Source organism: Solea senegalensis, linkage group LG10 (genome assembly GCF_019176455.1).
Source record: "Solea senegalensis isolate Sse05_10M linkage group LG10, IFAPA_SoseM_1, whole genome shotgun sequence".
Lineage (NCBI taxonomy): Eukaryota > Metazoa > Chordata > Actinopteri > Pleuronectiformes > Soleidae > Solea > Solea senegalensis.
Window position 1 is genome coordinate 1,113,462 of NC_058030.1, and position 23,668 is coordinate 1,137,129.

The following is a 23,668-nucleotide window of genomic DNA, read 5'->3' on the forward strand; positions in this document are numbered from 1 at the left end:
CAATGATTTAAACTTGAATCACACAGTTTATTTTATATGGTGTCCTGATATTACGCTGTTCCTCCAGGACACACATGTGGCAAGAAATCAGTGAATATGACTAAACCTTACACTTCCACATAGACAATGTTCTTATTTAACAAAAAAAAGAAAACTCTAGACACTGGAAACAAACACAAGACTCTTTCAAGAACGGGTGAACGTCAAGTAGTTCAGCCTGAGATATGATTGTGGGCCATAATGATTAGAACTGGTCAGATAATCTACACAGAGAACCAGCATCGTGTGGGATGCAAATGAAAGTGATGTGTATGCAAAATAGTGAAACTATAGCTATATTTGCACGGGATTAGTGTAACCCGAAAATCGCGGAGGATATCTAGGATCATAATCTCATGTAAATTGTCCATGTCCTGTGATAATATTAGTCCCGTGTGAATTGACATGTCTGTGACATCAAGGGATCTTTTTTTTTCCTGCAGTAATCACCAGATGTTATGCAAAACACTGACATCATATTTGGTGGTAATGTCAGTAAATTACAGTGCCGGCCCATTTCAAGCAATACAATTTAAATATGGTTGTCCAGGTTTATTTTTAGCAGTCAGATCCTTTTTTCCCCTTCTTTTCATCAGCACCTCTGGGTATTTTCAGCCATGTTACGGCTGCATGAAGCTGTCTAGCTTTACACGCTCTGTGTGCTTCTGCTGCATCCCTCTGTGTGCAGTGCAGCAATGTCACCACAGACACGGTAAAAACAAAACAAACAAAAACAACTGCTAAACTGAGAGTGAGAGACTCACACACACACAGAGAGAGAGTTGTATGGAGCTTCATCAGCATTCTGGGAAATCATTTCACAATTGTGTTAATGTGGCCGACATCAGTTTATATTTAAAAGTTACACACTGCAGCTTTAATATATATGGAAAAAGAGCGAGAGAGGGAGAGAGGGAGAGGGATAGAGGGAGGGAAACACAGAGAAAGAGACAAGGGTGCAGCATCCTTGCCTGATGGTTATAAATGAGGATCATGTCAGCAGAGGGACCCCAGGCCATCTGTGATGCTCACAGATGATCCTGCAGTACACACACACATGCACACACACGCACACACGCACACACACAGTCCTCGTGGGAAACATGTTGCAACAAGGAGCAATATACACACCAGTTTCCCCACCGTCTGTGACAGATACCACATCTTCAGTAAGTCTGACAACCTATTTTCTAAATTTAGGCCTTGAGACTCAGAGGAAATGTATATATATATATATTGTTTTAATCCTGTTCTCATAATTGTAATCATTCTGCCATCTTTGCACAAACCAACCCCAGTTACAGGCACAGAGAGAGACTGCAAAGGAATGTGTGAAGAAGCAGGGCAGGCTTTAGTGGCGTTTTACTGATAACGCGCTCACATTTACTGCTGAATCGGAGCTTCTGTAAGGGTACAAGAGGAGAGGCCCAAACTTTTTTTCTAGGTCTCCCCAAAAAACGTGATCTATGTTTTCCGTTAAGTCAATTAATCAGACGCCCAGCCACCCTGTTCCCTGTGGTAAGGAGAGCAGGAATAGGCAGAGCATCACGGTGAGGGCCCGAAAGAAAGGAGAGTCAAATATTTATAGAGCAACACACCCGCCGCGATCCACTTCTCTCCTGTGACATTCACTTACTCCTGCTTCAGCGAATAGCGTTGTGGCAACCTTCTTCAGGTACATGAATAAATAGCCCGCTGTCCAATCAGATCAGTGATTTATTTTTGCTTTCCTGGAAGTCAAATATAAACATCAACCAGCCCATATAAGAAAAAAAAAAAATAAAACAAAAAAAAAAAAAAAATCTCAAATGGTGACTCATACCGAGTGGAGAGAAAATAAAAATCATGGTGACCTTTTAAAGGAGTCACTACAGAGCGGTGGCCAGAGCAGGAATGCTGCCATTTCCACCAAACTACAGTAGAGTAGTTAAAAGGAAAGGCGGTTGCCGGGGTAACTTGTGACGGCATGTTTTTGGTGAAGGCCAAGACAAAGCCACACGTGACAGGCTCGCCGTCCCCCTACAGCTGTGACCTGTCTCCCACCCTGGAGAAGAAACAGAGGAAGAGAAAGAGAAAGAAGAGTTGGATTTGAAAGAAGGATCGAAGCCTCTTACGGACGAATGAAAGTAGGAGCGGAGGAGAACAAGAAAACTGGAGTCGCGCGGACAATACAATGGCACCAACAACAAAAAAACAAAGATGACGTCCAACAAAGGAAGAGGAGTCATTTTCAAGCGAGGCATATGTCTGGAGCAATTCATTTCCCCACCAGCTCAGTCCGCACTGCCCACTGCTACTTCTACTCCTCCCTACAATGAGGACACAAAGAGGTTGTAAAATGGCACGGTTGTAAAAAACAAAGAAATATAAAAAAGAGTTGCTTCACACAAAAACTGCTGTAACAGTGAGGGGTCAAAGTGACAGGGGATTGAACTCTTGACCTCCTTGCTGTCCCGTTAAAACAATACACTCATAATCACTCGCTCTCTCTCTCAGCATGTTCGGGTCCCCTCTATGGATGGAGACACCTCGTGGTGGGTGTCTTTTTTTTGTCCCTTCTTCTTCATCATCATCAATAATCATGTCTCCCATCCTCCCTCCTTCTGCTCCTCCATCTCAGACCCTCTCCAGCTCAACTCGAGTGGGTTTGCCTCCCTATTCAACAAAAGACATCCTTCTCTCGTCCTTCTACGTGGAGACAGAAGGATGAGGAGATAGAGGAGAGTCAGCTCATCCCTTTAATCCAGGGTAGACAGAGGGACTCTTCAGTGAAGAGGTGGGAAATCCACTGATCTGGGGCTTAGGATGGAAACCCCACAAAAGACCTGTGGTCGTCTTTGGAGGCGTCGCAGCAGGCAGGGAAACCAATCTCTGTCCGTGCATTGTGGAGCGGACGCAACAACGTGGCGCGCTGTATTCCAGTACACGTTAAGCAAATACACACATTAACATATAGTGATTACACATGGTGTGACATAGTCATACATACAAATATAATCATATTCTGACAGTAAAGACAGGTGCTCCCTGAAACTAATCCACTATTATCATACACGAGAGCCCGGAGAAAACCTGTGAGAACGTGCGCACTCCATGCAGAAAGGCCCTTGTTCCGACCGGGCCCCAAATGCAGGTCTTCTTGCTGCAAAGGCAACCGTGTGGCCCTTAAATGTGAAATGTGAAATGAACACCATTTTCTATGGAGGAGCTGAAACTAGCGATGTAGACCATTCATTCCTCAAGAAAGTGTTTACTGATGTTGTAAATCAAGAATTAGGTTCATTTTCCTATTGACTTGACTTCAATCAAAGTAGTGTTTGCAACCATCAGAGTGTCTATTCACTATATTTCACTATACTTCCTGATTAGCTTCACTGACTAAACCAAAGGACTATACTATACTATATCAGTATCAGCAACAACACTGAAATTTGTATTTGAAAAGTAACTTTTTTATTTTTTATGTGGTTTACTCTCAACTATTTAAGCCTTTTGTATTCATTATATAAAGACATGCTCTTGCAGGCTCTCTGGAGGTGTATAAAGTTCATAACTGTGTCGGTTTTCGTAAACCTGTGGGCACTTGCGTGTGTGTATCAGTATGAGCATGCATATTACTCTGTGCGTGTGGTGTCATTGTGTTTTTCGTGTGTGGGTGTGTGTGCGTCTGAGGCGGTGAGTGTGTGCCTGCATTCAGCATCTCCCTGCAGCTAATGAGTGGCGGCCCACCTCTCCAGCAGGCCTGGCAGTCCTTGGCTATGAGGCTGGAGCTGGCTGTTTTCTCATGGTAATCACACACTTTGTCCCGGGGTGGATAATCCTGCACTGGCTTTGTCTGGGCCCCAGAGGAGAGCCCCACAAGGTCGACCCCGCTTCACAGAGAGCCACAAAGACCCGAATGCAGTAGCAGCACCCCACTCCAGGCCTGCGCTCCTCAACACGCACCCATACATGCAGGGACACACAAAATTGCATGCTTGCACACAAATGCACGCACACCCACTGGCACACACTCATTAGTTATTCTCGGCTCCAACAGCGAGGTCTGCTTGTGCAAAAGCACAGACGCTCTCATTCTTATACGTGCAAGTGTGATACATGCAGCAGCACATTTTACTGCCTTCTGTGGGACGGCTTCATTGGGATATCGCACAACGATAATGTTGGAGCGCGTTCTCAGTACAACGTGGTAAAAAACAACAAATAGAATCCTCTTAAACACATTTTTGCAGGTAGTAGCTTTGCCCCTCATTTCCACTCTCTGCTCTCTGTGATGCGTATAAATAGCTTGTACTGCTGCAGGGCGAGAAGCATGCTCAAGGTTTTTGGCGTGGCATCGTTGGGAGGAGCAGCTCTGTGAGAATATCTGGAGGGGCAGAACGTGAAGATGAAGGCTGAGGCAAAGAAGTGTGGAGGACAGGCCGCCACAGGTCCCCCTCTCACACTCCACCTAATCCCAATTCATTAATGAGAGGAACCTGGGAGGAACAACAGCGCTCACATCACCACCTTCTTGACCTCTGGAGGCTTTGGAACAACGACCTGGGCTGCACTCATATATAGTACTACATTTTCAGAGAAAATCAATTTGTGCTTAGAGCATGTCCACTCTGTATCAGAAGTAATCTGAATCCATGCGAAACAGGAAGCTGATTCTCCTCCCTCCCTTAATGTGTGATATACGTGTTGGGATCTGTGCAATAACCAACTTATGTATAATAACTCAAATTACAACCACTTCAATACTGTATATAGTGTACATCTTGACATTTTATTTATATTAGAGTGCATATTTACTTAGCTTTACGTTTACTCTTGTTCATTTCTTTTTATTATTCTTATATGTTTCATGTTCTTTGAATAGTAGCAGCTGTAACACAAGAATTTCCCCTCTGGGATCAATAAAGTATTCTGATTCTGATTCTCTGCAGATGTTTGTGTCGAGACCAATAATGACGCAAAACAAAAACTCAAAAGGTTGATATCTGAGTTAACGGGCAGCAATAACATGCGTGTGCATGTGGGTAATTGAGTTATTTTCTTTTTCTCAAAGACCTTTGTTTCGTTCCATTCAGGAACTTTTCAATCAGCAGCCATTTCAAGCATTTCCCGGTCTAAAAACTGTCAGAGTGGTATGTAGATCGCAGGCATATCCAGCGCAGAATGGATGAGGCCTGGAGCTGAGCGTTTAGACTCTTTAGAGTTTCTCTTAATGACTTTAGAAGCAACTGTCTTTTAAGATACAGTATTGACTCCCACAAATGGCAAATTGTCATTGATCAGCAAAGAAAACAACAAGCCTCTGTAGCAGCGGCGTTGTTGTTCGAACACTTGCTGCAGGGATCGCTCGTGAATCCACAGATATGATCTGTGAATGTCTTGTGTTCAAATGTTTGATGAAGAAGAGGAAATATCAGTAGTGATGATGATGATGATGATGATGATGATGATGATGATGAGAGAGATCCGAAGGCTGTTTGAAGGAGTGAATGTGTCTCACTGGGTCATTAGCCAGGGAGAGTGGAGCACTGTGGGCCAGTGTGAAGAGGCAAAGAGAGGGTTTGTAATCCTCTATGGCCAGTGGGACACAGCCAAATGTCTGTCTGAGCCTCTGAGGACACACTAGGACATTTTTGTTCCACCAACAAGTAAGAGACACACATGCATGCACAGGGAGCGAGAGAAAGAGAGAGAGAGACGTACAGAAACACACACAGAGACGCACACACACACACAACTCGAGAAATCCCACTGCTTCCAGTCTAGTAATCCTCATTGTGTATTCTGACGGAGTTTTGCTGTGGACACCAAGTTGACAGACAGAGTTAGAGAGTAAAAGAGGAACAGAGGGAGGGAGGAAAGGGAGAGGAAAACAGACAAAAAAAAACTTCCCCTTTCTCTGCTTGCTCAGCTGTCATTGGTTGATGGCACAAGGTCTTTTCTTTCCTTTTAGCTAATTGGCCACCCAGGCATTGACTCTGGCGTGAATTCTACCCCAAAACACGTGCATGTCCCTTAGTTCCATAGAACACCCCCTTGGCTATTTGCCACTCACCTTGCCATTTAAATGGGGTGGAAGCTTGTTACCATGGTGAACAGAAGTGACTCAGAGTTAGGGATGGCGAAAACATTTTGTCACGGGAGCAGAAATTCTTCACGTCAGCTGAACTTCTGTCTCTGTAGCGTTCATAACAGTGTAAAGCTTTGTCGCTGAAGTTAGATATTTCACTTAATGACACATTTATTAGTGGCAAAATTAGACTTAATGGATTTATATATGTTTGCAATTTAGAAGTTAGATAGTTATGCAACAGGAATAGGTTTGTAATTTGTAATTTTGGGCAAAAGCCGTGTTCCCAGATGTTCTGTTTTCCTGAGGAATTCTTACACAATTGATGATTTCATTATTTCATTAACTAATTAGGAGCGCTGGAATTTGCTCACATATTCCACTTACGGGACGGCAAAGGCAGAGGTCTGTGACGATTCCTTTAAGGAAATGAAAGAAAGAAAGAATGGGACGGAAGAAGAGAGAGGAGAGAGAGAAAAAAGTAATTTGATTTGTCTGGCAGCTCCATATGGTTCCATTGCTTTTGGGGTTCACCCTGGCTGACTGCAAGCAGACTGAGGCCTTTCACTGTTTCAAAATGATGACAAACTTCCCTATCCTCCCTTCATCCCACTCCTCAACCCCCTTAAAAAAAAAAACACAACCCAAAACACCCTGAATCTGGTTAGGGGAATAATAGAAGCGGCAAACAATGAAGGGGCATAGGGGTGTTGGAGAAAAAAGGGGGGTGTCAAGTGACCCACAGAAAACACTATCAAACAAGACTGGAACTCTAAGGGGTTGACAATGGAGCGGCCTGCTCTTTTCTGTGCTACGCCACTGGTGGGGCGAGATAAGGGAATTCCTCAATACAGCAAAGGGGGAAGAAAGGGGAGCACTGCTTTTGAGAGAGATTCCGTCCTCAAATCCAAACACTCCCCCCGCAGATTATAGCGTGTGTGTTTTAAAGGGTGTCTGAAATAAAGCAACACTTTGTTGGACAAGTTAGCCTTGTTGGTGTCGATCTGCGCTGCCATTGTCAGAGCCAGTTTTTATGCAGTTCTATGCAGATGACCCAGAGATTAGGAAAGGTCTGGACTACACAGGGCCTTTAAAGTTGTGATACCGGGATCTATCGCAGGGATTCAAGCGTAACACAATGGCACTAACTGCTGCAGCTGTCTGAATTTATTGAGCTTCAAAGCTCTATAGAGGAAACAGTGGGTTTAGCTGTTGGTTCCATATTCCTTATCAAAACCTCTTGGTGCACTCTGTTTGACTTGGGTGCACTGAGCCAGAATCTGTTGTCTTTGAAAACCAATGGTGTGGTAATGCTATGGATTGACTGATCTGAAAGTCAAATGGTGGGCATGATAGCAGACTCGGCCTCGCGCAGACGGCCTTGTGTCAGAGGATTTGGATTTACACCGACGCATCGTCAAACCACTCATGGGCCATGTTAGGACCCGAGCTGTTCCACGTCAAACAGGGTGAAACATCCACCGAGGCCGAGTCATGCCAACTAACTGTCACACACTCAGGAGTGCAGAGCCAAGTTACTTTTAGTGTCAGAGTATAAAAGTGTCTCATCATCATAAAGTGATGAAGGAAAAATAGCATCATTACTGCAACACATTGGTGTCTCACACTGAGACTGATGGACCTTATTATATGACCTTATTCAACCAACTGGCTGCTTATTGCCTCACATGCTGACTTAATCTCAACATGTCATGTCATATTTTTGCTTTTAGTTACAAATTATAGCCCCACACGTCTAACTTTCTGACATATATGTCTATTTATGTCATCTATGACATTTTGGGGACACTTTGAGACGTGAGTCAAAGAAGAACGTCTCTAAGCCACGACACGCTGGCCTACGCTCTGCACCCGAGTTCATTTCCTCACCTGCAGGTGACAGTGATCTGTGTTAGTCGTTGAAAAAGGCAAAGAGGAAAACTTGTTTTACAGTGGTGCATTTAAATAGCAGTTTGTTTGTTTTTTATCTTGTCACTTGGTCCACACGTCACACTATAATTGTATCTGACTCTAAATATCTAAAATACATAAGGAAGGATGGAACCAGGGTCTTATATATGAGCTCCTCGCGTGTGCCGATTTGCCAGTACTTGCTTGCATGCTTCGTAATTTCTGTGTCTCATCTCATCTTCTGTTTGGCTGCAGTTTAACAGTCAATCACAGTGATTTTTGACATCAAAATAATGGTGAATCACACATTAAGTTGTCAGCAGGGCTCCAGTAGACACTGACAGGGGCCAACGGCGTCGCATCCTCTGTCTCAACGAAAAGGCTATGGGCGGTCAACTGTTGGTTTGGCGTGCCCGAGGAATTACCCAGGAATCTTGAATAGTAGGGCAGATTATAAAAGGAAAAAGGTACAAAGTGACAGAATCTCATAAGGCATACTTTTCTGCATCCTCCATCATTCTTCTGTATCTCTTCTGTCACTGAAGTTACTACAAAAGTACTTGTCCTGTCACTCTAAAGATGGAGGCACTGATGAGCAAAATAGCCGTTATAAGGTATAAGAACTTCATTCCCAGTGCCATTACATCCAATATGATTAAATGTGTTGTGCAGATGGATGGAAAACAAAATTGCATGAGAGTGCGAGCCAAAAAAAAAGGGCTGTTACCGTTAAGAATAAAACCAGGACCAATGCTTATCTCAACGTTTGGGGGAAGGAGCTTTGCTTTGGAGCAGAGCTGCTCAAATATGCGCTATTTGCACAGCGTACAACTTCCCAGTCACTGCGGATTAGGCAAACAATACAGCTCCCCCATACTGCCCCCTCTGTCAAAAAAACCTCCACCCAAATTAGTCTTTCTTTGGCCGGTTATAAAGACTTGAGTATGAATGAGAGCTTCTGTTAGTCCAGGGAAGATAACACACACTCACTCACAGCGAGGGGGAAACAGAGCTGTGTATTCCAGCCTCGCTCCACCTCTGATTGGTGAGAAATGATTTGCCGCTGTCATGACTGGTCGATCGGCATAACTGACCTGACTGGGGCATGTTTTACACCTCTCTAACTGTTCACTTTGATGGCTGATGTGCACTGAGCATGTCGGCTTTGACTGTACATGCATTCCACCATCTATATGACTGCAAGAGCAATTTAAAAAAAAAACAACCCTCACAGCTTAAAAACTTTGGTCATTATTTCATGAAGAAAGACGGATGAATCGGGGCCAAGTTTGCTGCCACAGGACAAATCGCCAAAATTCAGCAACCAAAATGCCACTTTTTTTAAGAGCAATTCTCTGTCTTGAGAGTAGTCCTTGTGTGGTTGTCCCAGGCATGCACCTTTGGGTTGAGGTGTGGTGGAGCACGCCGATTTGATTTATGGAGTTCAGACTTTATCAGCCATATGAGGTTGCAGAGACGCCCGCAGCAAATTTCTCAAAGTCAAATGAATTGTAACGTGCCCTCCTTGAATCGCTAAGTAGAGGAATAACATGGCCATTTTGCAATGCTTCATCTTGACTGAACGGAGTCACACGAGAGCGTCTCTCAAACGTCAGCCGGAGAACAGTAAAATAAATATTTGCACAAACGAGGGAATGACTGACGGATTACGTATTGATCTGCTTCACTGGCTGCTGTTGCTTTGGCAAGCGCGTGCTATGCAAATAAATATGTGTGTGAAATGTGTGCGACAGACCGCGCAGACAGGTATGTGTGAGGCACGGCCGCTGCCAGCTCGGATGGTAAATGTAACGTGTGTTAATTCCAGGCGGTAAAGAGCATACACATGCGTGTGCATGTCTGAAAAGAGTGAGAGCGGGTGCGAGGTAACACAGCGACACCAAGAATTTTTAATTAAATTCTGGAACAGACTCTGGGTGCTTGTGCTCTAAAATGGCCCTCCAGCTGAAAGGAAGGATTAACAGAGAGCACGGACAGGCCCGCAGCTACAGCGCGCTCATTACTGCCGAATGGAGAGATAAGTCAGAGAAATGAGAAGGAAGAGAGGGAGAGACAGAGTGGCTGAGTAGGAGGAGAGGGACAGTTGAAATGTAAAACAGAGCGATGGTGTAAATTTGACTACAAACGTCCAGACTGTGAGAGAAGAATGTAGATAACAGTCAGTGCCTCAGGCTGCAAAGCACTGAAGGAAGCAAAGACATTTTTGTATTTCACTGTTTTACATTTATGTTTGCGACTGTGTGGTGACACAGAGCAATGCATTTTTGGTGGAGGGAAGGTGACTGTTTTTGGACGACATACTATACTATGACTATTTTTAATGATTTTGGACGACATACTATACTATGACTATTTTGACTGATTTTGGACGACATACTATACTATGACATTTTTGACTGATTTTTGACATACTATACTATGACATTTTGACTGATTTTGGACGACATACTATACTATGACATTTTTGACTGATTTTTGACAACATACTATACTATGACTTTTTTGACTGATTTTGGACAACATACTATACTATGACAATTTTGACTGATTTTGGACGACATACTATGACTTTTTTGACTGATTTTGGACGACATAGTATAATATTATATTTTTGGGTATTTTTGGACGACATACTATACTATGACATTTTTGAGAGATTTTGGATGACATACTGTACTATGACATTTTTGACTGATTTTGGACTACAAACCCTACTGTTTGCAGTGGCTGAGTGGTTTGTGATGCTGCCATTGCATTACTTGTTCTTAAGGGGCACTGGTTCAAATCCTGTTGTTAACAACGAAGTGAGATGCTTCTGGGTCATTTTGGAGGACATACTATACTATGACTTTTTTGAGTGATTTTGGACGACATACTATACTATGACTTTTTTGAGTGATTTTGGACGACATAGTATAATATTACATTTTTGGGTAGTTTTGGACGACATACTATACTATGACATTTTTGAGTGATTTTGGAAGACATACTATACTATGACTTTTTTGAGTGATTTTGGACGACATAGTATAATATTACATTTTTGGGTATTTTTGGACGACATACTATACTATGACATTTTTGACTGATTTTGGACGACATGCTATACTATGACTTTTTTGAGTGATTTTGGATGACATACTATACTATGACTTTTTTGAGTGATTTTAGACTGACACTATACTATGACTATTTTTACGATTTTGATGACATACTACACTATGATTTTTGACAACATACTATACTATGACTTTTTGAGAAAGCTGATTTTTTGGGCGACATAGTATAATATTATATATTTTTGAGCCCATTTTTGGGCCGACATACTGTACTATGACATTTTGAAGAGATTTTGGGCTGACATACTATACTACTTGAGCATTTTTGAAGAGATTTTGGGCGACATACTATACTATGACTTTTGACTGATTTTGGGCCGACATACTATACTATGACTTTTTTGAGTAATTTTGGACGACATACTATACTATGACTTTTAAGTCCCATTTTTGACAACATACTATGCTATGACTTTTTTGTCACATTTTGGACGACATACTATACTATGATATTTTTGACTGATTTTGGACAACATACTAAACTATGACTTTTTTGGCTGTTTTTTGACAAAATACTAAACTATGACTTTTTTGTCAAATTTTGGACGACATACTATACTATGACTTTTTTGTCAAATTTTGGACGACATATTATGCTATGTCTTTTTTGTCACATTTTGGACGACATAATATACTATGACTTTTTGACTGATTTTGGACGACATACTATACTATGACATTTTTGACTGATTTTGGACAACATACTATACTATGACTATTTTGACTGATTTTGGACGACATACTATACTATGACTATTTTGTCAAATTTTGGATGACATACTATTATATGATAATTTTTGATGATTTCGAACGACATACTATACTATGACTTTTTGACTGATTTTGGACAACATACTATACTATGACATTTTTGTCACATTTTGGAAGACATACTATACTATGAAAAAAAAAAAAAAAAGAAAGAAATGAAGTGTTTTCCTGTTTCCACAGGAGCTGTTGATGAAGAACCCGCTCCACAGGAAGAAGCTGCAGTTAGCCACCAAGACGTTCAGCAGCAAACAGCCCGAGAAGTCGGCAGAGCTCGATTACATCTGGGTCACTCGTGAGTCCAAAAATATCTTTAACAGTCAAACATAAACCGCGCTGATGTGAAACCTTTAAATATCTGTGTTTATGCACCAGGTTGGCTCGACGACATTGGTCTGCCTCAGTACAAAGACCAGTTCAACGAAGGAAGAGTTGACGGAAAGATGCTGCAGTACCTCACTGTGGTGAGTTTCACAAAACACTCAACCACGAGGGTCATCATACATCAGCCACTCAAACATCTCACCTCTCAGGAATATGTTCCCCACATTTTCTTGAAATTAGAAAAAGTGTTTTTTTTGACTGGAAAGTGAAGTTTGCCCCAGTTTGTAAATGCTCACTCTCCTGCACCAAAGTCCATGGAGAAAAGGTGATTTAGTGTCTTCTGCTGCCCCGTGTGGCCGGTTTTTGTCACTGATGTCACTTGGAAGAAAATGACGTCACAAAATAACACATTGGAACTCTGTGACGAGGCAGCGGTGGATCAACAACTCCTGTGCGCCGAGATGTGAAATTGATGATATGGTCTATGGGATTTGGTGTGGAGAAGAATCAACACAAACCTCAGTGTCCAGGCAGAAAATGCTGTGTAAATAAAGGTGAAATAAAGTAGCAGATAATATTCTAAAGATGGAGTTCACTTCAGCTGATGTTGACTTTACGGAGCAGGCCTTCAGTTACTTTAGTTTCCCCACTCGCAGTTAAGATTATAATATGTTACACACTGCCGATATGTTTATGTACCCCGAATTACCAAAACACGACAAACCCTTGGACGTATGCCTGACTCTGCTTCTGTCCCTTGTTCTTCCTCTTGTTCCAGAACGACTTATTATTCCTCAAAGTGACGAGTCAGCTCCACCACCTCAGCATCAAATGTGCCATTCACGTCCTCCACGTCAACAAGTTCAACCCGTACTGCCTCAAACGCCGGCCCGGCACTGAGGTAAAAATTAAGTGGCTAAATCAGTTTTTTTCTGGATTTTAAATTAGCTGGAAAACGTAGTTCTCAAAGTGTGGTACATGTGCCACCAGTGGTACGCAAGCTCCCTCTTGTGGTACTTAGAGGAATATCAAAGAGCGTGTGAGTGCAGGTGGTTTTGGTCAGAGCATGATGTGGCATACAGAAAAAACAAATCCACCCAATTTCATCTTTCAGTAAATCAAATTGTGCACAAATACATTTTAACATTAGTCAAAATGTTGGAGCTAATGTGTTCATACACAGGAAATACCCTCTTCATGAATCCAAACACTGTAGTTTAGATGCCAGACCTGTACGTGGCGCTGTAACACATAAATACACCCAAAAGATTCTGATTGTTTTATTATTGGGACCAATTTTCCAAAAAGGGCTCTGTGTGGATGAAAAGCTGAATGTTTGGAATTCTGTGTACTCGTCTCTAAATGACATGTTTTCCCTAAACAGGTTGTGGTTTTAAGAAGATTCAATTTTCATTAAACCTCTGCTACAGCGCCACCTGTGGTCAGAAGGTGTTATGTCATTTGTGACACATCTACTCATGTCTCCTCGTCTTCCTCTAGTCTTTTTCTCATCTTCTTCTCGTCTTCTCCTTGATTTCCTCGACCTGGTACCTCTGGTGAGGTTCCAAGCAAGACTGCCGGTCACTGATTGGTCAGAGAGTGAACAAAGCTGGACTGTAGATCAGATAAAAAGACTTTAAATTTTTTTAATTTTAAAACATTAATGTTAATCTCCAACATTTAGCAAATCAAATGTCCTAAAATGACAATATTTAGCAGAGGAGTCAGCAACCGTGCTATGATGACTCCTAATGGAAAAAATGATACCAAAGCGAGTAGAGTCAAGAATCGTGCCGTGACCAAGTTGTGCTGGAACTGTAGAGTGGAAAAGTTTCCCACAGAAAGTATAAAAGTCAGGACAGACATGGTTGTCAAACGCAAATCCACAAATAACCTCGGGACTCTAATTCTAGTTTATCCTGTCGCTGATCCACTTCTGTGTGTGTTCTAAACGTAAGGATCTGTTAAACGTGTCCTGGGGTTTTATTTTTCCGTCTCAGAGCCAGTTCTCTCCCAGTGAAGTGGTCCAGTGGTCCAACCACCGGGTCATGGAGTGGCTGAGGTCTGTGGACCTAGCAGAATACGCACCAAACCTGAGGGGCAGCGGCGTGCACGGAGGCCTGATCGTGAGTACATGAAACTGTGATGTGATCATAACACAGTATACTGCACACAAGAACTGTGACTGGGGTCAAGAGGGCACATTTTCTTTAGCTCACACGATAAACTCTTCAGATTAAGTCTGTGATATTTTAACTGGAAACTGATGTTTGTGTTGCCACTTATTCCACTGCACCAAAGTCCTTTGAGAAAACTTGCATTTTTATGTTTTTTAACTCACACATTTGTTCCCAGTGGCAGAAAATGTGCCCTTCACAAAAACTGCTGTAAAAAAATATTATATATTTATTCAGGCTGAAGTAGTTTTAAAAGATTAATAAAAGATAAATAAAACAAAATATATAATATTTTTACAGCCGTTTTTGGGAGGGTGACGTTTTCTGCCCTTAGGGACAAATTTGTCAGGATACTAAAAGGATCTCTTAAAGGTTAACGTGATAATTGTGTGAGGCACTGACAGAGTGGGCAGAAGACATTTGCTGCTTTATCCTGACATTAGACAACTGAAATGTAAGTTTGTGTCCATGACGATAACGTAGATTTGTGAGTGGTGCTGTTGTACTTCTTTCTTTCTGTTGTAATTCTGTTCATTAGATTATTAAATGACTCATTTTATCATTAAAACAGTTGATTTTTTTTTAGCTTCTTAAATGTGAATATTTTCCTGCTTTCTTTGCTTTGTATAACAACCTGCTACAACCGCACTTCAAATCCTCTCATTCCTGCTCTGGTAGATCCTGGAGCCTCGCTTTAACTCGGACTCGCTGGCCATGCTGCTGAACATCCCTCCTCAGAAGACCCTGCTGAGACGCCACCTGACCACCAACTTCGACAGTCTGGTGGGAGCACAGGCCCAGCAGGAGAAGAGGGAGTACACCGAGGCGGCGGGCTACGCCCCGCTCAGCATCACGGCTAAAGTCAAGGTAAGAAAAACAAAAACACGGGCGTGGACGAGCGGCGGATAGAAGAGATTACAGAGGGTAAACACACATGTTAATCCACAGTATTACCTCGGTGGTTCAGCTTAATCTCAGAGCCCTTCAGTCTTGTGAAACCCAGTCTAAACCCGGGTCTGCTGTGTTCTGTATTGTGTTTGCTGCTTTATCTCACTGTTAAACAGACTTTCCCACATCAAAGCCCATCGACAAATTCAGCGCTTTTAGCTTCATATAAACACAGTAGCTGCTGGTCCACTGCTGCCTCGTGTGGCAAGTTTGTGCCGTGGAGAGAATTTCAAACACAGAAGTCACAAACTAACACATGTGAACACTCTATGGACTTTGGTGTAGGGGGAGTGAGTGGTTTACACAAACTTAAGTTTCCTTTAGGGAAAGGTCGTCTAAGAACGAGATGGAGGTTGAATGACATTGCAGATTAAGGCGGGCGTACATTTGATGAGGTGAGACTTAAAACCTGCCTTTCCTCATGTTCTCATTCCCCTGCAGCCAAAGAAGTTGGGATTCTCCAACTTGGCGACTCACCTCAGGAGAAGACGTCAGGACGAGTCCACGGATTACGTCTGTCCCATCGAGGCGGGGCAGGCTGCGGTGAACGGGGCCGAGATGCGTCCTTACGCCGCCCTCGGGGGCCTCAGCCCGATCCTGGACAGAGAGCCCGACCCGTGCGGGGAGCAGGTGGGCCTCGGCGATGGCAGGGCAGACCCGTCTCCATGACGACGACACCTGTGACGCCAACATGGACGACAGTGTTGTCACACTTTCAGTCAAACGGCTACTACTCTGCTTCCTTTACGCTTGCGGCCCGTAATACCTCAGCCCATGCCACGCCCCTCCCCCTCTAAACCCCACCCCCTCACTCCGAGCCCTGTGCCTTATCCTGTGACGGCTTCACAGTCTCAGTCACTGACCCCCTAAACCCTAAACCCAGCACATTTTCTTTAAGTTTTCTGATGACTTCATTCCCACTCAGATGTCTCACTAACCCCCGACCTCAGCCTCAAACCTGTGCCATGATCGAACTCATCAGGAGAGGACGCCTCTCTCTGGACGCTGTAACCCACACATGCAGACCATTGTTGTACAGTATTAAAGTGACAGTTTGTTTGTTTTTTTGTTTTGTAAATGTGGTTGTGTGAGGATTCTTAAATACAGCTGACGAGACTCTGCACGCTCCCTGTGCCAGAGGTGTTTTTAATATCTAGCAGTTTGTAATCGGCTTGGTCACTCACACCAACGTCCATAGAGAAAATCAGCGATTTAAGCTTGCAGGAACAACTGCTGCCTCGCTCGGTACATTTTTGTCGCTAAGGTAAATCTGAACTAGGGATTTCAAAGGCTGAAGTCGTAAAATAATGCATTTAAACTCTGTGTTCGGGGCAGCAGTGACCTGAGAACGACTGAGTGCCTTGGTGTAAAAAACACTGACTTTCTCTATGTTAACAAACTTTAATATCTTGTCAGGAAAAGACTGTAAAAAAGCAGCAAATGTTATATTAAGATTGCGTACTCTTAACCTGACTTGGCTCTTGTTAGTGGCTAAAATCATTCCTGACTTTCCTTCAGCACACAAAGCAAACGATTACCTCATACAACCACACTTATAAAAAAACTGAGCTCTCTCTTTAAACCCGGGTGGGGGGCTCACTCCAATGACCTAGGGACCACTGAGTGTCTAGGTTGGTCAGTAAGGGACCGGTGGAGTGGAGAAAAAAGTGGAAAATAACCAATATTTATGATGATATTTGACATAATTTCAAAATAAAAGTTTTTAAAAATAAATAGCTGACAATATAAAATTATTTATGATACAAAATTGATCTGAGTTTGAGACCTCTGCGTTAACACAGGTGTGTCACATGGCTGAAATATTAACCTGTGCAATATTTGCATAACGGAGAGGATAATTGAATATATTTATATGTTACTGCAGATTTAATCATGGGGCAGCATGTGTGTTGTTTAAAACCTGAGGTGGTGATTATTATTATTTTGTACTGATATTTTCACATTTGTCTGTAATAGTATTTTTATAGCAAAAGAAAATCCTGCTCCGCTCAACGAAACGTGTGCTCGTGTAAATAATGACAAAATCATTTAATAAACAGAAATATACGTGTGTTAACTCTGTGTTTTTATACTGGCAAGTAAAATCAACCACTAACCACTGCTACATCATCATCACATGGCTAATGACCATCACCACGGTAACCGCTAAGCTGCAGGTACAACCCTCACACGTTCATGTTTATTCATCTCTTTGCACTAAAGCGTCTCATTGTTCCACTGTTAAAGGGACAGTTCAGGTTTTTCAGAGTTACAGATTCACATCAGCTGTTCTCGCCTCGCCCCCACGACCCGATTTGTCGGTGTAGTCTTCATCAGGCAAAAGTGCCAACAAAGTGACAACAATGTGGACGTTGTCTTGTTTACGAAGACAAAACGCATGCGAGACACGTACTGTTAGTATTTGTTGAGCATCATTTCAATTTTAAGAATTACCGCTTCTTCTTTGGGCCAAACACAGGGGCCTCAAACACAAGATGACCTGGGGGAGCCAGTGAACTTCTAGGCTGGTCAGGACAGGGGTGGGGCACCAGTGAAAAAAGTAATAATAATAATAATAACAACAATAATAATAATAGAATGAACTAAACTTAAATTTAAAATATAATTCAGGACGATATTGCTCGCCCTTTTCAAAGTAAAAGTGTTTTATTTAGATTGAGATTTCAATCTCAATGACTTAACTTCCTGGTTTATTAAATAAATCACTGATTCTTGTTTTACTGATGTTTTACACATTAACATTAAACCTTTTGTGTATTAACATAAAAAAGAAAAAAAATCAACTGTCAATTCAGTCCACTAGATGGTGCAAAGTGCTCACTCTCACTAGAGCTGTCACGTGAGTATATCGCATAAAATAAATTAAAGAGTTTGCAAATACGAAAGATTACATAAAAACATGTATTTTATTTTACAATTACATTATTGTTGAGCGGTATGGCAAAAGGTTTTAAGCAAAAGTATTAAAAAGCCGAAGTCAGTGGCTCTTATTTTGAAAGTCAGGTTGAAAGGATGTGGACTATGTAAGAGTTTCTTTGGTTTTGTGTATTTATTTTTATAAGAATACAGAGTAGATGAAAGTATTTCTCCGAGAAAAATGAGGGATAAAATGTACAAAGGAGTATTAGGGTCAGCCAAAACACAAGGGAAAAAAGCAATAAATAAGTCAGACATAAAAATATATTCATTTAGAAAATATCAAAGTACTATAGTCGATGGCCATGGCTGCCTCTACAGACGCGTGGATTAAGCTTCAGAACCAGCTATAATAATAATAATAAGGAAATTCTCTCTCTTTTGGCTCATAAACACTGACTAAACTAATAAAATCTACAATATATTAAGCAAACTTTCTTTATCTCACTGTTGGACGAGCTTTTCCAAGTTGATCCACTGCTGCCTCCATCACTAAATTCAAATCTCATTTTTTGAAATCCTTTGTTTGGATTTACCAAAATGACACAAAGTGACCACACAGGTCAGCAGTAGACCAGCAGCTCCTGTGTCCATACAAGCTTAAATCGCTGATTCTCTCTGTGGACTTTGGTGCAGCAGAGTTGAAGTTGCACAAACTGCAATTTCCACTCAGAAAAGACTATATATATGATATATTACTACTAAATATATTAATAAACTACATTATTAAGATATTATAGACTTTAATCTGGTGTAGACTTGGTGCTAGCCATGCTTTTAACAAGAACGAGCTTCTCACACAAACACACTCGGAAAAACCTCAACTATCACTGTAAGTGTGTCTCTAATCGTAATTTGTAATGTGTTTGCAAGATGTGTGTGTGTGTGTGTGTGTGTGTTGCAGATGGCACTCACAGAGGGCACCGTGTTGCAAATAGAAGCTGTTTCTGAAAGCATCAACAACCTCACAGTAAGCACCATCACACACACACACACACACACACACACACGCTGCTGGTTAATGACTCCTGCCACAGAGTCGCCCACAAAGCTAAACACTCGTCGTCAGTCGTCACAGAAGCTTTAGTTGCTCAGATGAAAAAACTCTGAGGGGAAAAACATCATGAGGGCATTAGCAAAAGATCTGCGATGGAAATTAGAAAGTGATGCTGTGACTGCTGGTGTGAAACCGGCTTCCCGTGGCTTAAATGACGTGCTGTTGTCAGGCAGCCGTGGTTCTCCTTCATCTGTTGTTCCAGGCAAATTTCTACATCTACAATCTCTAACCTCTGAACTCGGTGAGATTAAAACTGCTGTCTGTGAAATATCTTTCACGACAGTAATAGTTAAGGAGTCTTGAAGTGGGCTCTCGGTGCCCCCTTCTGGCCTCTTGCATCAAGAACCAGCATAAAACAGATATTCTGGCTCTAATTGAGAACACGGTTGCTGACAGGGACAAGAGAAACACATGAGTGTTGCTTTACTTCACCACTACACGACCTCATTGATGGGAAAACGAGGCTGCAGGTCCACTGCTGCCTCGTGTGGTAGCTGTTCAACAAGTATGGAAACAGCCAGAGTGAACATTATATAAAAAATAAATAAAAAAAGCCAAAAAATGACTATTCAATCCAAGATGGCGGCCTTCCTGTTGGCGTTATGGCAAAGTCCTCATTTACTTTTTGGACCGTCTTGACATGATTAACGTACGTGAACTTTTTTTTTTAAATCACCTAATAAAAGCATTTTTTTCATTTCCGTTGGCCACTCCCACTTCCAATCCTCTACACCACACCAAAAACCTAAATCCTCCTTTACTAACCTACATTCCCACATTTTCGTTTCTCTCTGAAATGGGACAAAGCCACGAGTTAAGCACTTTGTTTACCCACTAAACCCTTCAGGGCCAACCCTGGTCCTCGAACTGCTTGCTGACGGTTAACAGGTAAGATGAGTCTTCTGTTGACTTAAATAAAATTTCACAGGTTCCAAACACCACACCCCGCACTAACACAGTCCCCCTCCTCCGTTTGACACCTGGGAGAGAAAACAGATCCTTCTTCATTGGGCTGAAGGTTCTGCACACACCAGGACACCGAAGACTGAGCTACAGTGTGTGTATCTCAGCAGGGCAGGGGTCAGGAGCAGCGGGCAGGTAGAGGACTTGGGACTGCAGAAACTTCCAGACCCATCCTGGTGAGTAGCTTAGCCCACAAATGTTATTATCGTCATTGCACTAAAACTGCACCATATTTCTGTATGTATGCATCGGTGGATTGAAGTTTTGATGTGCAGCACTGACAAATAATCATTTATTTGCCGGTAAATAAAAGAAACATTGGTACCATATGGTGGGACAACACTGTTTTCTACGCAGCCAACAGTAATCTCTTGTTTTACCAACCATATGTTCACTTCTGATAAAGTCTCATTGTACAAATTCTGTTTGTAGTGTATCAGGGAAACAACCCTCTGATCTCCTGCTCTCCACCGTCAGTCCACCATGGGCCAGAACGTCGGCAAACCCGTGCCGAACCCCTTTCAGAACTCAAACGCCTTTCCCACGTTCAAGAACGCCTACAAGAGAACAGCCTCCGACGAAAACTCACCCGTCCCGCCACGACCGCTGAGCATCTTCGCCACGCTGAGGAGATTCCCCGTTGCCAAGCCCAATGATTTCATACCTCTGTTCAATGACTGCATCTCTGCTGCCTCGTCCAGAGTCCAGGAGTACATGCTCTTCAAAGACCCGGAGGACAAGTTCCGCCCGAGCCCTGAGGTGCTCACTCAGGTAGTGATACCCTGATGATAAAAGTGATGGTGGTGGTGGTGGGGTGTTGTATGAGGAAGGCTTGATGCAACGTCTAGTAGCTTTTGTATACGTCCAACATGGCGGCCACCAAAGACCAGCTGCTCCACGGAGTTCCGGATCATTAGTCCTGGCTGCTTGTAGGTCTATTCAGTTTCCTATGGAGGCATTTTGATCCATGTCTGTTGGTCACAACTTTAGGAAGCGGGAGATGACTGCACCGTTTCCATACTCAATCTCAAATGAGATTAAGATGCAGTCTGGCATTAGTTATAAGCTTGACTCGCTGAGGTGATAGTGTCCTAAACATGAGATCACAGAAACCACATTCAGAAGTGGTTTGAGGACACGTTTGTCACATGTGCCTGAGCTGCAGGAACACAATCTGTCCTCAGGCTAGATTAAAGACCGCCTTCTCAGATGGCTGATCAGTGTTGGTAGATGACTCAGGGCACCAGTGAGTGCTGTGCCAACTTGTTTGGATGAGGAACCGGTAGGGTAAGAAAATATTCAGAAATGTCCAAGCGAGTATTTGGGAATGACTAATCTAAACGACCTGAACTATTTTTTTTAACAGCATGGCTGCGTCAACCTCTTGTCTGATGTCTGTTCTCTTGCCCCAGGTCTTCCTGATGACCTACATATCCCAGAGTGTTTGCCTCAACATGACGGACACCTTCAACTGCACAGCCATGACTCCCCAGCAGCGCATCCTACTCGGGGCTGACTGGGTCTGGGCCTTGCTGGAGAAGCCCACCAAGAACCCTCGGATCCAGATCGCTGTGCAGGTCCTACACCTGCCGGATAAAGAGGATTCAGAGGAAAATGGTGTCCCCCCAGAGGTCTTAAGCGAGTCCCTCCAGATGGCCCAGAAGGAGTCCAGCAACAAGAACATGCACGAGAAGTTAGTGGACTTCTGCACCTCCGTCGGCAAGGACTGCTACGCCCTCTTCCTGTTCTTCGGCAAGAAAAATGATAAGGGAAACATCTACGGTGTCCTCAGCAACAATTTTGAGGCAGCAATCGGGAAGTGCGCCAAGATTGACAGACCATTTATTGAGAATTTCTTCAAAGGTTCACGGTATCTCCACACACCTCCAGGAATGATGCAGTCTATCGTCACCAAGAAGGAGGAGGATCCTCTCACCCTCATGATTAAATTCAGCTGAATCAAAAGGGACTCGGGCAAAACCATGAAACGAGACCAAAGCCTTGTATTCCGACGCTCACAATTCTATCTATTAATGTAAACAAAGTCTGTCTGTTAATCGTATGACACGTGTTTGCTCATTACCTAGTGATGAGCTGCTAGCCGAATATACCCGTTGGAATTATTAGCATAGTGCTAAACCTAACAAACAGTAAAAACAAGTTAGTCACGTATAAACACTAACATCAGGGACTTACGTGAACTATCAGTTTCCACACCACTAATTTATATAGTTAGTTATATATTTTTACCCATTTTGTTGCCGTGTAGAAAACACAGAACCGCGTTCTTCTTCATAACCTGTTTCACTGATGTTAAGCATAGAAATCTGAAGCTTAAACATTTTGCATACGGTGTTTTAAACTTGGAGAAGGCCTTAATCATTCCACTGATAGTTTTAAGCATTTTTTAAAGCATAATAAGAGGGTGTTTCTCTGGGGATCGTCTTCAAATGAAGGCTGTGGTATCAGTAAGGACTGACTTCATAGTGCAGGTAGTTTTATGTGCAAAACCAAGGAAAAAAAAAAAGTTTAAGAAGGGGACAAACTTGTCATTTCATTTCACACAAAAATGTAGTTAAAATATATATATTAGTAACAGGCAATAAAAGGTATTACTTATTGTCTCTGAAATGTTTGTTTACCGTTTTTAGAAGTAAAAGTCAACATTTGTCAAGAGTCATTAAGTTAAACAAATGTTTGCAACAAAGTGGATGTTCAGGGTTTTTGTGGGATTGTATGACGTACTGACGGACATGTCGGCGCTGACGGAGCTCTGCAGCAGAAAGACACACTCTCAATACACGGCTGCTCGTGAGGACTTTCATCATCGATGAGTTGGTTTTTTTGCTGATTGTATTTAAAAAAACACTTTTACTCCTCATGTTAGCTCAACATGCTGTGAATTTCTTTTCTAGAAATGCCCATCCCCCATTTAATCATTTCAGCTTCTTCTCTGATAGTTTTCATCCCACACCAAAGTCCATAGAGAAAATCAGCGATTTTACATCACAGCACATGGATGTTGTTGATCCACTGTGGCCTCCATCACTAAGATCAAATGTCTTCTTTTTGATTTCAGTGTTTAAAATACTTCAGTCAGATATTCCTAAAAGACACAATCTTGCCACACGAGGCAGCAGCGGACCAGCAGCTGCCTCGTCCCTGCGAGTCAAAAATGCAGATTTTCTCTATGGACTTTGGCATGAGAGAGAGAGAGAGAGAGAAACTTACTATTCCTCTCACAGAAAGATCCTTAGCAGTGAGGTGAAGCAATAAACATGTTCTTAAGATGCCATACACTGCTTCTGGTCCAGATTGTATTAGTTGAGCTTTT

General features: G+C 42.4%; 2 protein-coding genes across 6 annotated transcripts; both read left to right on the forward strand.

Annotated features, from left to right (window-relative positions):
• Positions 1 to 12,085: 12,085 nt before the first annotated feature.
• On the forward strand, positions 12,086 to 17,454 carry LOC122776526 (liprin-beta-2-like). The gene is made up of 6 exons (XM_044037123.1): positions 12,086 to 12,223; positions 12,304 to 12,392; positions 13,031 to 13,153; positions 14,253 to 14,378; positions 15,108 to 15,296; positions 15,819 to 17,454. Exons 1-6 carry the CDS (start codon positions 12,121 to 12,123, stop codon positions 16,044 to 16,046), a joined length of 858 nt encoding a protein of 285 aa, XP_043893058.1. The 5' UTR covers positions 12,086 to 12,120; the 3' UTR covers positions 16,047 to 17,454.
• A 1,457-nt stretch (positions 17,455 to 18,911) lies between these two features.
• On the forward strand, positions 18,912 to 22,844 carry rep15 (RAB15 effector protein). 5 transcript variants are annotated; one of them, XM_044035349.1, is made up of 4 exons: positions 18,912 to 19,284; positions 20,219 to 20,510; positions 20,767 to 21,105; positions 21,747 to 22,844. In XM_044035349.1, exons 3-4 carry the CDS (start codon positions 20,818 to 20,820, stop codon positions 22,290 to 22,292), a joined length of 834 nt encoding a protein of 277 aa, XP_043891284.1. In that variant the 5' UTR covers positions 18,912 to 19,284; positions 20,219 to 20,510; positions 20,767 to 20,817; the 3' UTR covers positions 22,293 to 22,844. The 5 variants fall into 5 exon arrangements, with proteins under 5 accessions (XP_043891284.1, XP_043891287.1, XP_043891288.1 ...); XM_044035352.1 differs by having other exon boundaries at positions 20,442 to 20,510; XM_044035353.1 differs by having other exon boundaries at positions 20,445 to 20,510.
• The last annotated feature ends 824 nt before the right edge of the window (positions 22,845 to 23,668 follow it).

Bases quoted from the DNA above. Each gene is read 5' to 3' on its own strand.
- LOC122776526 (XM_044037123.1), top strand. From the start codon at position 12,121: ATGAAGAACCCGCTCCACAGGAAGAAGCTGCAGTTAGCCACCAAGACG. The intron at 12,393-13,030 runs GTGAGTTTCACA...CTCTTGTTCCAG, and splicing joins TGCTGCAGTACCTCACTGTG to AACGACTTATTATTCCTCAA. The intron at 14,379-15,107 runs GTGAGTACATGA...CTGCTCTGGTAG, and splicing joins GCGTGCACGGAGGCCTGATC to ATCCTGGAGCCTCGCTTTAA.
- rep15 (XM_044035349.1), top strand. From the start codon at position 20,818: ATGGGCCAGAACGTCGGCAAACCCGTGCCGAACCCCTTTCAGAACTCA. The intron at 21,106-21,746 runs GTAGTGATACCC...CTCTTGCCCCAG, and splicing joins GCCCTGAGGTGCTCACTCAG to GTCTTCCTGATGACCTACAT.